The sequence below is a fragment of the Lycorma delicatula genome, chromosome 1, assembly GCF_047948215.1.
Source record: "Lycorma delicatula isolate Av1 chromosome 1, ASM4794821v1, whole genome shotgun sequence".
Classification (NCBI taxonomy): Eukaryota; Metazoa; Arthropoda; class Insecta; order Hemiptera; family Fulgoridae; genus Lycorma; species Lycorma delicatula.
Window position 1 is genome coordinate 27672905 of NC_134455.1, and position 14572 is coordinate 27687476.

At 32.6% G+C, this 14572-nt stretch overlaps 1 protein-coding gene across 1 annotated transcript in view; it reads left to right on the forward strand.

The window, feature by feature from the left end:
* The first annotated feature begins 3976 nt into the window (after window positions 1–3976).
* Window positions 3977–14572, forward strand: part of LOC142334184 (uncharacterized) — a 38151-nt gene continuing 27555 nt past the window's right edge. The window contains exon 1 of the mRNA XM_075382001.1: window positions 3977–4143. Within this exon, the coding sequence (XP_075238116.1) occupies window positions 4089–4143 (55 nt within the window). The 5' untranslated portion in view covers window positions 3977–4088. The remainder of the gene's footprint in view (window positions 4144–14572) is intronic.

A 14572-nucleotide genomic window follows, 5' to 3' on the forward strand; every position in this document is an offset into this window, starting at 1 on the left:
ACAAATCATGATATCCGAGTACAACTTTTTCTCATTGCCTCTGCCCTAATGTTTCTCATTCCTTACTAGTTATTTTTTTATAAAATTTCTATCAAATTTTTAACAAGGAAAAATGAAACAATTAAATAATAATAAAACTAATGCCACGTAATAAACACAATTTAAATAGATTTATGCAATTATTTTTTTATTCTTTTAATTTTAATCATTTTTTTTCCTGTTTAGTCTCCGGTAACTACCGTTTAGATAATTCTTGAGAGGATGAATGAGGATGATATGTATGAGTGTAAATGAAGTGTAGTCTTGTACATTCCCAGTTCGACTGTTCCTGAGATGTGTGGTTAATTAAAACCCAACCACCAAAGAACACCGGTATCCACGATCTAGTATTCAAATCCGTGTAAAAATAACTGGCTTTACTAGGACTTGAACGTTGTAACTCTCGACTTCCAAATCAGCTGATTTGGGAAGACGCGTTAACCACTAGACCAACCCGGTGGGTTTTTTAATTTTAATCCTATGAGAAGTAAACATCAGCATGGAATGTTATAAAGAGATTTTAACTACTATGCTGAGGGATATGTCTACACGTCGACCAGTGCTGGTGGCAGACGATTTTAATGCCTGGTCGACCGAGTGGGGATCTGCCAGGACAAACGCAAGAGGTTCGGTGCTTATGGACATGACTGCGGCACTGGATTTAGTAGTGCTAAATGTTGGCGATGCATATACATTTCGGAGAGGACCCTTGGGCTCTATAATCGACGTGACTTTTGCCTCCCCTGAGCTTGCTGCCCGCATTGCAGACTGGAGAGTGTGGGAAGGCCACACGACCAGAGATTATCAAGCGATTTTGATTACGATCGCTGGCACCGGAGCTGGTGATGACGGACCACCTATATTAACGGGCTGGAGGACCAGGGACTTCGACCCTGGGGTTTTTACCGAAGGCTTGACCTATGTGCAGTACGTCGGGGTCTCCACGGCGGAGGGGAAGGCCACATGTCTTGCCGATTGTCTTGAAGAAGCCTGCGAAGTACTCCCACGTAAGTACGTCTGCTGGGGTTGTCCACCTGCATATTAGTGGACTGCCGATATAGCAAGGAAGCGAGAAGAATGTCACCGGGCTAGAAGGCGTATGACAAGGGCGTATTGTATTCAGTGAAAGTCGTATACGCTGAGCTGTATAAGAAAAAGAGAAGATAGCTTGCTAAGTTCATCGTACAGTCAAAGAGAAAATGTTGGACTCAATTAATTGAGGAAGTGGAGACGAACCCGTGGGGGACGCCCTCTGTGGTTCTAGTGAAGAAAGCAGTAAGACCTAGAGCTACAGTAATGAAGTGTCCGCAAGAAGTACTGAACATAGTTGATGGGCTCTTCCCCTCGGGGGACGAATTACTCTCAGAGGTAAGAGGCGCAGCTGGGACTGCACTGCTGTTTACCGATGCAGAACTGGAGGCCGCGATCACACGAATATCGTCGGCCAGGGCTCCTGGCCCGGATTCCTACCTATTATGGTTATCAAGGTGGCGGCACGGACTGAGTCAGAAGCGTTTTTAGAGACGTACCACGCCTGTCTTAACGAGGCAGTTTTTGCTGGCAGATGGAAACGTCAGCGGTTGGTGCTAGTTCCTAAATCGGCGAGGGATTTGGCACTTCCCTCCTCGTACCGGCTGCTGGCGATGATTGATGCGCTAGCGAAGGTACTGGAACGTATGGTTCAGCAAAGGATAGTTGGTGTACTGGAAGAGCAGGGCGGGCTCTCCGCGAATCAGTATGAATTTCGCCGGGGTAAGTCCGCCGTCGATGCTGTGGCTGCTGTCTGCGACCTGGCGGGAAGAGCCTTGAGGAGAGGGGATGGTAGGATCTGCGTCCTAGTTACACTGGACGTACGAAACACGTTTAATTACATTCAGGTCTTATTTGTATAGATTTGGCCTCGATCACTCTGAAAAATGTCTGAAGTGCGAGGTGGAAGAGCCCCCAACATGTTTTCTTTTTGTGTCCGCGATTCGCCATAGAGGGTAGAGAGATGCTCGGCAACCTGAGACGTGAGCACATGTTTCATCCTTAAGATACCCTACGAGTCCTATTACAAGGTGAGGCACAGTGGAAGACTGTGGAAAGATTTGTCAGGACGGTCATGAGGAAGCTCCAATTATATGAGGAGTCCTGCAGAAAAGAATGGCGCCGGAGGGTGCGAGAGCGGACAGGCCCTTGGCTGTGCCTAGGGGGCCCCCCCGTACGTATGGGGGTTGCCTGAGTGCGATGAGGCTGGGGCACTCTGCTCGTGTGTCTGATAGTGGCAGTAGCCACTATCAGATGGTAAGTGGTGTGACTATTTAAGATTTTTGTCTTGACGGCTGTGTGGGTGTGTAACGCGTGGGTGTTGTGGATGTTAGTAGCTTGTCCTGTTTTCTACATGTTCTTGTTGTCGGTATATGTATTTGATGTGCTGTTTGTGTTGCTTCCAGTAATGTTCTTTGTGTGGTATGTGTCATTGTTGGATTGTTATGACTGTGTGTGAGTGCGGTTCCCCCCCTTCTTCTGATGAAATGTTTTATAAGTAGTCCCAGGAAAGGGGAAGCTAGGGGTAGAGGTTTAGTCGGTAGTGCGCAGGTGTACATACGCCCTTGGTTATAACTGGCGGAATCTGTTAGCGAGCCCAACACAGCTTAGGCGCCCGTAAATGGGGTTCCTCCACCTCTTTAAAAGAAATTAAAAAAAAGAAGAGAAATAAGTAAATAAAAGCAAATTATCTTAAATTTTTCAATTTGGGAATGTCAGCAGCTTACCAAACAGAAGAAAACTACAAAATAAAACCTTGTCTAAAATGGCACAAAATTTCCTTTGTTACGTTTTTACTTCCTTGAACGAAGTAAAGAACGCTGTTATTGATGATGCTGTTTACTGTAAACTATATATGAGAAATGTCACAAATTTTTTAATATTGAGATAAAAATAAAACGTTTTAGTAGGTTAGTAATACATAGAAATATTTTTTTATATCTATTTAAAAAAATCTCTTACATATTTCAAGGAAATCAAAACAGGAGCAATGAAAAAATCAACTGTAAAACCCCTAAAGCAGCTGACAGTGTAAAAAATTAGTGTTTTTTTTTTAATTCATCCCACTTTATTTCAGTAAAGTTGGTACAACTCATTCTTTGTACCAAGGAATATGTAATTTTTATATTTCTCATTTATGTTTAGTGAGGCACATATCCAATAAAGATCAGTACAGCATTTCAAGATTAGAACTGTTCATTAACTTGATAACTATTTCAGTGGACAATTTGAGAGTCATGTTGTATTAAAATTCCTAAAATACAATACAAATAAGCAACAAATCAGCTTAGATATTACTGCTATTATAGAAATATATTATATAAATTTATTAAAAATATATGCGGAAAGGTGATAAAGCTCTTTCTTTCTGGTAGGCCAAAGAATTCTGTTTAGTTATACCCGTTGAAGTAGTTTTACTGTCTGTTTTGGAAGGATTGGGTATTAAAATTTCTAAATACTGTTCTACACAATTATGGGAGCCAAAAAATGATCCTGTAGACCTTAGTGATTTTTTGAGGGAACCCCAAGAGACGATATTATACTTTAAACGGGAGTATACGTAGTCATAATAAATGTTTAAGAGTGAAGGTATGCTTAGCGTTTCATTAAGACGCTTCTAAGCAGAGACTATGGTTTGATTTTGTTACAAACGAAATCAGTTTGATCATCCCAAATAAATATGTTTATGTTATTATTGTTTTATATATATATATATATAGTATAGATCCCGTCCCCTAGAGTACAGAAACTTTAAAATAATTATTTTAACAAACTTACGATTTTAGTAACAGTTTTCCTTGATTTTTAAAAAAAATTTCTTTAGCTCCGAGCTGTTAAAAAATCGGCGTATTCTGTGGAAGGGGTTGTAGTGGTGGTGGTGGTAGGAGTGAAGGACATTGTGCGTGCGCAGTAATCAAGCCAGATGACAACAAAGGTTAGGCAAACGTCGTTGAGTTCTGGTCGTTGTCTGGTGAATTTTACAGGTTCAGATTACCTCTCTTTATTGTAACACTTCCGCAATGGAGATTCACAATGCAATTTTGTGTTTAATTTTCCTCACAGTTTGTCGTTCAGGTAAGCTATGGCAATTTAAAATACACTGTTGTTTTATTTACTTAATGTTTTTACACGTAAATCGTTAATTACATTACTGATGCTTAATTTTTACTTTAACCGAACATATTATTTGTTGTTTTTTTTTATAAATATAATTATATTTTCGTATAGTATATTTAGTCATCACAAAATGTAGAACATATTTTCTCTTTACTATATGTATTTTTAAAAATACATATATTTATTTTTTATTATTATCAAACATTAAATTAACCGCACTACGAAGAAGTAACGAGGCAAACAATGGTGTATGAGTCAAATCGTAGAATAACTTTAATATTAGTCTGTAATGTTTTCATCGAAATTATATTAATTTTAAAAATTACGTCATTTTTTGAAAGAACCGATTCATATGCCTTAAGATGGCTATTAATCTTATGAGTCATGGTAGGTCACCTGCTACCATTATGCCTGTTGAACTTAACTTTCACACAGTGTATAACAATAAAAAAAAATAAAAAAAAAAAATTAATTGCATTCCCAATAGTACCTGTGGCTCTCTTTCATATGATAAAATAACGGTTAACAAATCAATTCTTAAACTTTTCTTTCAAATTTTTGTTTCCTCTTTTAATGAAAATAAACTTCTTCATTTCTTTTTAAATTAGGGCTTTTTCTTTTTTGGTATTCTACTTGTTACCGATCACTGCCACCTTTATTATTAATAACTCGTTATTTTCTGTGTTTCAACCCAAAAATTTTTAATTTTTAAAGCTTCTGTTTCTCTTCACATTAACAAATGTCTCAAAATTTACAAATATCATGCTTTAATTTTTTTCATCTTGACTTACAAGATTAATCAGAGTTATAATTGATTCCTTTATACATAGGCCAATTCTGTACCTACATTAATTGCATGTTATGCGGTATACCTTGTACCTCATATTTTTATGCATTTATTAATTATCTTCTACGTATGACATATTAAAATTTACATAGAACTAACATGATTTAACAACAAACTGGGCCAAATTTATTAAATGTAACATTTTAAACCTCACATCATCAGTATCAGTTACTTCAGTTACTGCAATACATCTTAGTGAATGGTGTTGCTATTCAACCCTGATGTTAGCTGGTGTTAGGGGTAGAAAGTTTATTAAGTTGTAAAAATACATACATAGAATGTTGTAAATTTTATTAGATTTGATTGTGTTACATCATTTAATGTAATTATTTTTATATATTTTTGTATTTCATGTTCTTAATATTAGATATATGTCAACAATATTAATGTTAGTGAATTTGTGATTAGATCTATGAGCTGGTAGGTAAGTGTTTACTACATTGAGGACTCTTAATTGTTTATTATAACTTTATTGAAGCTGCATATTTGTATATTGTAAAACATTGTGCATTTGGAAATATGTAAACTGAACTATTATTCAGTTTGTATACTTCAGGAATATTGTTTGTTAAATAATTGTGTTTTCTGTGTAATGACATGGTTTGATTTCTTCTGAATATCAAATTAAGCACAGTTTTTTAAAATTTCCAAATTTATTTTCTGTAAATCTTTGTTTATATTACTTATATATATTTCTTGTTTTTGTTAACTTTGCTGATACTTTTTATTTACTTTATTTTGTGTAGAAATCTATCATTAATTATACTGTTATACGAATTTGTACATGTTTGGTATTCTATAACGATCAGTTCTTCTGTGTGATTTTCAGGTGGTATGGATTAGTTGAATAGCCTGAAATATAATTCTAAAAACAGATCTTTAAGTGAAATTGGGTTATTAGAGGTGTTGTGTATGAATGTGTTTGTAACCCAATACATAAAGTGGTTGTGTGGTAGCTGCTACACTAATCTACTCCTATAATTATTTATTTTATTCTACCTTAGTTATGTCCTTTTTGAATCTTTTTTGTTAATTTTCTACAGTAGCATCTCTTGTTGCAATTTCCTTATTCATTGCTATGGTTTGCTCAAGCATTGCCTTTACATCAATATTATTTAATTTTGTATAGTTCAACTGTTTGGTCCCAGTCTACTTTTTTATATCATAAAATTGTGACCTACATAATTTTTTATGACTAGATAATTGTAAGATTGGTGTCTACTTCTGGATGTATTTCATAATCCATTTTTTATGTTGTAATTTTGTTATTTATCAGATATCACCCCATTTAATTTGGGTACACCCATCTATATCTCTATCATTCATGAATTTTAAAAAGAGTGTTTAACGCTTTTTACAAATTCCTGAATACTTAAGATCTCTTTTATTTTTTCACCAATCCCAAACTCTTATTTTTGTCCCATCTTTCCCTTATTACTTTACTCCAGTATTCTATTATTCTTAACTTGCCATCATTTATAGCACGCATGATTATATTATTTAATAATGAATGTTCAATTTTCCTCCAAAGATCTTTTGAAGCTAATTATCACTACCTCTTTTTATAGATTTCCTGACAGCCTTGCTGTTAATGATAAATAATAATGTAAAATTTCCTGTTTAAATAGGAACATAAAATTCCTAAACCTACTCTAAAGAAGGAAGTAATAATTAACTAAGAATTGTGGGAAATACAGCTCCATTAATTTTGAAAGTAAGTCTCAATAATTCAAAAGTATTATCACGATGTTGAAATATAAGTTATTTGTTTTTTCATACATCTTTTATATCCCACTATCATTTGCTGAAATTGTACACGTATAAATTTGTAAGACGTCGTTAAGTAGGTGTTGGGTTTTAAATCTATCCCTAATAAAATAATTCCCTTATGTAGTTAATAGTAGGATATTCATTGTCTCTGTCGTATTATTATTGTACGTCTACATTTCTCATAGTCTGATTGATTTTGTGTTGATAAAGATATAATACCCTTATTAAGCTGTCCAGCCTCATGTTCTTGTTTAAAATTCTCATATTCCATACTGCGACTCAAATAATATCATGGTTCAAAAGAACACTGTCATAGTTTACTAAAATGAAGAAGAATGAAAATTCATCTTTACTTCCCCATTGCTATCATTTAATTAGAATTCAAAGGCTGGCACACGATTAAGTTCTTATTAAACTAAACAGGCCGACTATCCATTTATCATTCGATGCTCTCAGCAACTACCGAAAAAAACTGCCGCCTCCTTTCTGTGTTTGTTTGGCCTTTCCGTTTATTTACTCTTATACAACATAAATGCATATTTTAAAAGTTTTTCTAAAAAGTTTGAATTTGTTTCAAGCCGGATTTTTATTTAAGGTATAGAATGTATATCTGAATAAGGTAGAATGAAGATCATTGTAATCAGATTAATGTGTATCAAAAACAAAACCGCAACTAAAATCGGCTAATTTTATTTTTAAATAAAATTTAAAAATAATTTTTTTTTTAATTTTATTTTTTATTTATAGTCGTATCGCAAATAGTCATTAGCGACTGGAGTGTAACTGTAAATGTACCGGTAAACATAAAACACAAGCATGACGAAAATATGTCGCATTAAAATAATATACAAATGAATAAATAAAACTTTCTGGATCAGTATTTTTTAAGTAATGATATGAACAGAGACGCGTGAGTCATAGAATTATATAGAAAAAGTTTACGATAGGCGGCGAGTATTTATAAGCATTACGTAATTTGTAGACATGTTATTACTGATAAAAACAAATATTCTTTGTTCTTTGTATTAGAAATTGCAGTTAAATTATTATAATTATTGCATGTTAAAGTTTTATTTCATGCATGAATACAGCTGTAAATTAATATTTTTTACTGTGTTATTACCTTAATCGGAAAGAAATTACAGGTTCCAAAAAATACAGTAACCTTTTTTAAACGGACAACATTTCTTGTTTAGAACGGACGTGAAATAACTCGCTGTTTAAAACATTTGAAGTTTTAAAATTTCACTCGATAATATTTAAAACTGTGATCTTTGTTTGAATAATGTTGTTAAATAAAGCATGACTCAACTCAGATCTCATATTAGATTAAAATTAGGCAAGCTATTCTGTGAAATACCAACTTACTATATTACTCGTGCAGAAATACATTCAGATGATGATTCATGAATATTAACAATTAATACTATTTACTGTAGAACCACAATTTCTATACATTGTAAAGAGAATCGGTAATTATTATAATCAATTTCCTTTTATATGTTACTCTGTTTGATTGTGTTAAACAAAATTAAAAAAATAAAGTTTGTATACTGTTCTTTTCAAAATGTATATAAACAGTCTTCCATTCAAACAACCACTCTTTCTTACAATTTTTGCTTGAAGTTTAATATTTATTTTCCTATTTTAAAATGTAATTGAATTCAGCTGAATTAGTACTATTATTGGACCGGACTTTATAATACCAGCTGAACTAACAGCAGACCTTTTTATCTAAAAGCCGTCATTGATGTTTCGTTATGAATTATCTGTCAGAGGTTTAATATCAATGTTACTAAAATATTAGTGTATAAACATGAACACCTAACCCTATTTCAATAGATAAATTTGGAATAACTGCACTTAGTGTGTGCCATCTGTCAAACAACAGAAAAAAAAATTATGCCGATTATTTTTGTTAATTTTGAATTTTCTTCTTAAATTCCAATTTTTATTTAATGGAATTTTTGAGGTTTATTCAGAATATAATTTGTTTATCTGTAGCTATAATATTCATTCTTAATGTTTATTAAGTCTCAGTCGATGCTTATAACTACATAATAATTGTTCTATTATTAAATTTATTTATTTTGCATATAATTAAACTGACAATCTGATAAAATTAATTATATTGTGATCTTTACTTGCGAAGAATCTTTCGTGGGTAATTATATTGTTTCTAAACTGTTATTTTACTATAACAGTTATTATTATATGTCTATTTTAATCCATTAATAAATTATTCACAATCAGAAAAAATCGGAAATAATAGCTTTTGCAATTAAAGTCACCATAAGCCAAATCTCAGTAATAAATCGGTCACCGCACTGTGCTTTTACTATGTAATAAATGATTTTGCCTTGGTACTTGTAGTTTCATCTGTTTCTGCTAAGAATTTCATTCTGCCTGAAAAAAATTCAAAATAGGTCCGATCGAGGAAATTAATGCTGCAACTTAAGAATTACTCGGTGGGGCGGAAGACTGGAATACTAGATAATGTTTCTTTAGAAGTTGTTAGGGTTAACTTTAAATCTAGTTTTATTCACAAGATCGATGCCTTATTTCTGAATACAAAATAAAATTATAAAAGATAAAATAAAAATGATCTTCCGGTTATATTCCGTTATTATTAGTGGCATAATTAATTTAAACCTAAAAAAGTATATTTTAATTATGTCAGGGTAATATTAAACCAACTAATCGCTAATTTCAATATTAACTACTCATTACTTTTGAAAATATTTTAATTATCAAAATACTTAACTAAATAATGATAATTATAATTATTTACGAATCATACAACAATCGATTGAACAATGATTTTGAAGATTCGTAAAATCATACGACTTACTAATTACAAATCAGTACAATTCATAAGTCTTATAGATTAATAACAGTGATAATTAACGGTAAAGAATTGTTCAAAAAACAAAAACTGAAGTTAAAATTTTTATTTATTTGTCCTAAAGAGAATCCAAATCTAATTTAATAATGCAATCTAATCATGAAAAAATAACAGCGATAATTAAAGATTATTTTTATTAATAAAAAATAAAACAATAGATAATTATTAAAAAAAAAACCACGATTGGCGAAAAAAACATTGCTGACAAACATTGTTTTTTTTTTTTTGTTCTAGTTTGGTTCCATCGTGATTTTTTATTATACTAGCAAATACCCCGTTTGAATTTTTAAAATCGGAAAATTGGTTACAAAGATATAACATCAACATTTCCGATGTAAAAGTAAAAAATTGACACCTTTCCGTTATTAAATTTCCACATTTCCGCTGAGGCTAGGCTAGTTTACTTTTAATAATATAACGAAATCTTTAATTTAACTGGATGTGTGTATGTGTCAATTTAATTAATTGTTTCTAATTTATTTTCTCAAAAATCATTATGTTTGGTATTGAATGGCATCGGATAATTAAGTTGATGAGCTTGAAGGTAGCCTTGTGACTACTAAATTATTATTGTACTGTAATTATAGCCGCTTAATGAAAATGTTGTTTAGAGTGATGATATCGTAATTAGATTTTATTGATTAATCTTGAAGTAGTTTAGTACTTCATATACATACCTCTAATACTTTAAATACTGACGAAATTTAACTGACATTTTGATGTCCCTATAAAATTTTGGATCCGTTCATGAGTCCGATGAAATAAAAAGTATTATTTACTTTTCAAAAAAATGTTTGATTAATTTATTATCAACTACATCTATTGAAGAGTAGAAGATAATAATAATAATGTTAAGTTAAGTTAATAAAAGACTTCTGTGGCGCGACTGGCAGCGTCTCGGCCTTTCATCCGGAGGTCCCGAGTTCGAATCCCGGTCAGGCATGGCATTTTCATCTCATCCTCTGAAGTAATACCCAACGGTGTTCCCGGAGGTGTGTCGTGTTAATGATGTTTTCTCATCTATATTATTTATAGCCAGCTCTTATGTGAGCTGCCTCGAAATTAACCTCCTGAATAATAACGAGGACGTTTGGCAGCTAAAGTGGCTACACGTATTGGATTTATGAGTCTCTTCGAGATTTGGGTGAATCCACTACAATGGGACCGTTCTTTTAAATATCCTAAGAAAACTGTCATAACTCAAAAGTAGTGAATTTTTCAGGAGAAAATAAAGATTCTTGATGCATATAAATTTGGGTCTAAGCTGTAAGTTATGAAAGTTTAACTTCTTTAATTTGTAAATTACTTTTTTCCACATTTTCGTACATGGTTATAATTACTTTCTCTGTAAAGAATAAAGATATGTTATTACTCTGTAATAATAACATGTTTCTGGCATATACTGTATCTGCTACTGAAGCGGATTTTCCGGAAAACGTTTTTTTAAAGCCAGTACACTTCATAATAAACCAGTTGTACAAGGTTAATAAATTTTGATAAAAATAACTCTGCAATATTTTTATTCAAAATTCTTTAATCGATTCGAAAAATATCAGATAACAGAAAAAAATCTTTACAAATACAAAGCGCCTTAAATAATAATTAACTGTTGTGCAGCACGTTGTTTTATGTAAATGTTTAGTATGTTTTTGAAACAATAAAAACAAAAAATCGATCTTTTCTGGAAAATAATATAAAACATCCAAACATTTGCATTTTCTAAGTGAATATGTGCATATTCTAAGTGAATTCACTTAAAAAATGCAAACAGCATAAAATTCTAAAATTAAAAAAAAAATTTAGATGAATTATTAATAATAAAATGACAAAAATTATTGAAGACGAAAAAACTTCTACTAAGTAATACAAAATACATTTCAAAACTCCAAAAATTAAAGTTTTTTAAATAAATTCAAACCATATTAAAAAGGTATTAAAAAATTCTGAAATTAAAATAAGCTGTAATATGTTGGGATAAATCCCTTTTCAAGCAAAAATATAAGGTCTGCTTTATTATCCTGTAATCGTAGTTTAATTTTATAAGCTTTACCAATGACTTCTGACATCTGAAATTGTTCCCCTTTTTCTGATCGACTTGTGTTCTAAAGTAATTGTTTGGAAACCTTTGTCAGCAAAAGAACTTTTGTATGAAAACTGTGACTGTTTTTCTCAGATTTCGGTACCTGAATATCATTAAACAACACTTTTTCCCTCAGAGTTTACATAATTTTGACAAAAACTGGTCTCTCTCTGCTTCAAATTTAAAAAGTCATCATTCCTTTACTTTGTATGTCATGCCTTTTTTGCTGTCCTCGTGAGTGCTATATTAGGTACAAAAATTGATTCCTATCTCAGCGGTCGCTTCCCCTGAAACAAAGTAAAAAAAAAAATAATAGAATATTAATATTTTACCGTCGCCTTCATGCCATACATAGAAACTAGTATCATCGTGATCAATATCTGTTACAGTAAAATACATGCAGTTAAATTTTGATTTGTAGTAAAATATAGAAGAATTTCCTTTTGGTATCTGTGGAACTGCTTGCAAATCATAGACAGCTACGATAAAGTTCGTGCCACTTTTCTTTTTATCTTCTTCCTTTTCCGTTCTTCATAGAACTTCTTCTTTTTGGTGATTATCGTACTCCAATTCTATTAGTGATTTTTCTTCGTCGCTGCTCTGATTATATTTGAAGCATAAATTACGTTGGTCTTCAAGAGGTGTGTAAAATGAAATGTTGAATTCCGTGTTAAATACGTCATTGTACATGTGGTTTGTAGCTACGGTTTTTCCCTTTTCATTGCATTCCACAATTGTTTTCCCTCCAGTAAAATTTTAGATGTTTGTTTTCGAAGGTAGTGGCTTCATTTTTTGGTATCGAATTTATGTGATTTGTGACATCATTTTTTACGTTACCGCAAATTTTCTTATGAGAATTGTGTTTTCCCCTTTTGTTCTCTACGACCATACCATTCTTTGAGCTTTTACTATGTGCAGTGTTGATAACGCTCATTAATATCAAGCATCGCTTTGGAAAAGTGTTTGCATACGTGAATTTTGTGATAATGAACGATAAAATAAAATGCATGATTTAGATTTCTTGCATGGTGCAAACTCATTACTATATGTGTTGTAGTATGAACTACTAATAGAGCTGCATTATTTTAAATATGTATAATAAATTTAATAATTGTATTTTATCTCTTTTGTAATGTTAAGTGACTTGGTTGTATGTATACTGAATTGTGTTGGTAAATAAATCTTGCTAAACATATAAGTGAGGTGCTATACCTCAACTCACTGAAGGGCAACGATATATATCTTCGACTGAGTGGAGCTAATGAAAGTATACTGTGTGGATGTAAAACTTCACTAATGTGAATTTAAAAAAAAAATCGGGGGGAACTGGCGAAAAAGATTCTGCCGCCAGGAGGTCGACTCGTGGACACGTACAGGGCCAGGGAGGCAGCCTCTTTGCTGAGGCCGTTCGGGTCCAGCAGATGGCTGAATCAGGACGTTTTGATGACGCATTGAGGACCCTCGAGGTTTGTGAAGTGGGTGCGCGATTTAGGGGGTATGCGTGGGGTGCATACCTGGACCCAAACTAAGTGATAGGGAAGGGAAGGGTAGCCCTCTTGGGGAGAGCACTATGGCAACCGGGAGGGATGTCGTAATGAATTAAGAGAGACCCCGTCGGAATATCAGCTCTTCAAGCTGCACAAAGGGGGGGGGGCTAGTCTTCGACCACGTCACTTGGGACCGACGGAAGTAACGTCTTCTAGGCGTTTACCGGTTGCTCTCAAGTGGTAAAAAAAGAAACAGAAAAAAAACAGATTTCTCAGATTATTTTTAGTGTATCTGTATTTTGGTTGAACAGTTTGCAGATGTTTGTAAATAAAATCTCTTTTCCGATTGATGTCAGATAAATTGTAGTAGTGATGGAAAATACGTGCGTTGCCTTTCATTTTCATTTATTTTATCTAAGAATTTCAACTTGCATTTCTCTCCACTTGGTTCTTTAATTTTTTTTCTGGAAAAATTTGTTTTGTTTTTCCAACTGTTACATATTCTTTCCCATGATTTCTTTAAAATTTCGCCTTTGTTTTAATCTATTCGGATTCTTTGCGAAGATGTTTGCGAGTATTTTTTTGTTTTTCTTCAGGCGGTTTTCTTGTTCTCTTTTTCAAAATTTGTGGATTATTTGCATTTAAAATGACAGCAGCTGCTTCATTAACTATAATATTATTTCTGTTTAACTGATTATTCTGAGATATAGATTTCTCAGTCAGCACATTGTCTTCAGTATTATCATCATCACTAGCAAATTTACTACTACTACTTGAGCGTAAGGAACATGATAATGATGATGATGTTGATATATAATCTGGGTCTCTACCTTCATTATCGCATGTTGAATATGAATTATTTTCAGGGTCACTTTGATTTTCCAAGTCACTTGCAACAATCAGATTACTGAAATTAGAAATACTTGTGAAATCTTCAATATTATTGCGGTAATTAATGTAATAAATATTAAGATTCTCTTCTGCAAAGTTACTAGATGTACATAAATCAGATTTATTCTTTTCAGGACTATGTATGTCTTCATTACCAGTAACCGTTTTTAACATTTGTTTACTCGGAACTCATTTTCTACAATAAAAAATTGCTTATCAGAATTTCTTGAACAAACAATTCAAATTCTTTTTGAGACTGCTTACCTACCGTTATCCTAAATAATTTTTATTATAAATAAATATATATGTTACGTTTAATAATGCCAAAAAAATAATTATTGTGACAACTGTTTAGCAATCACATTAGGCAAGTAGCGGCGGATGCCGTCTCTGTGATGCACAAGCTT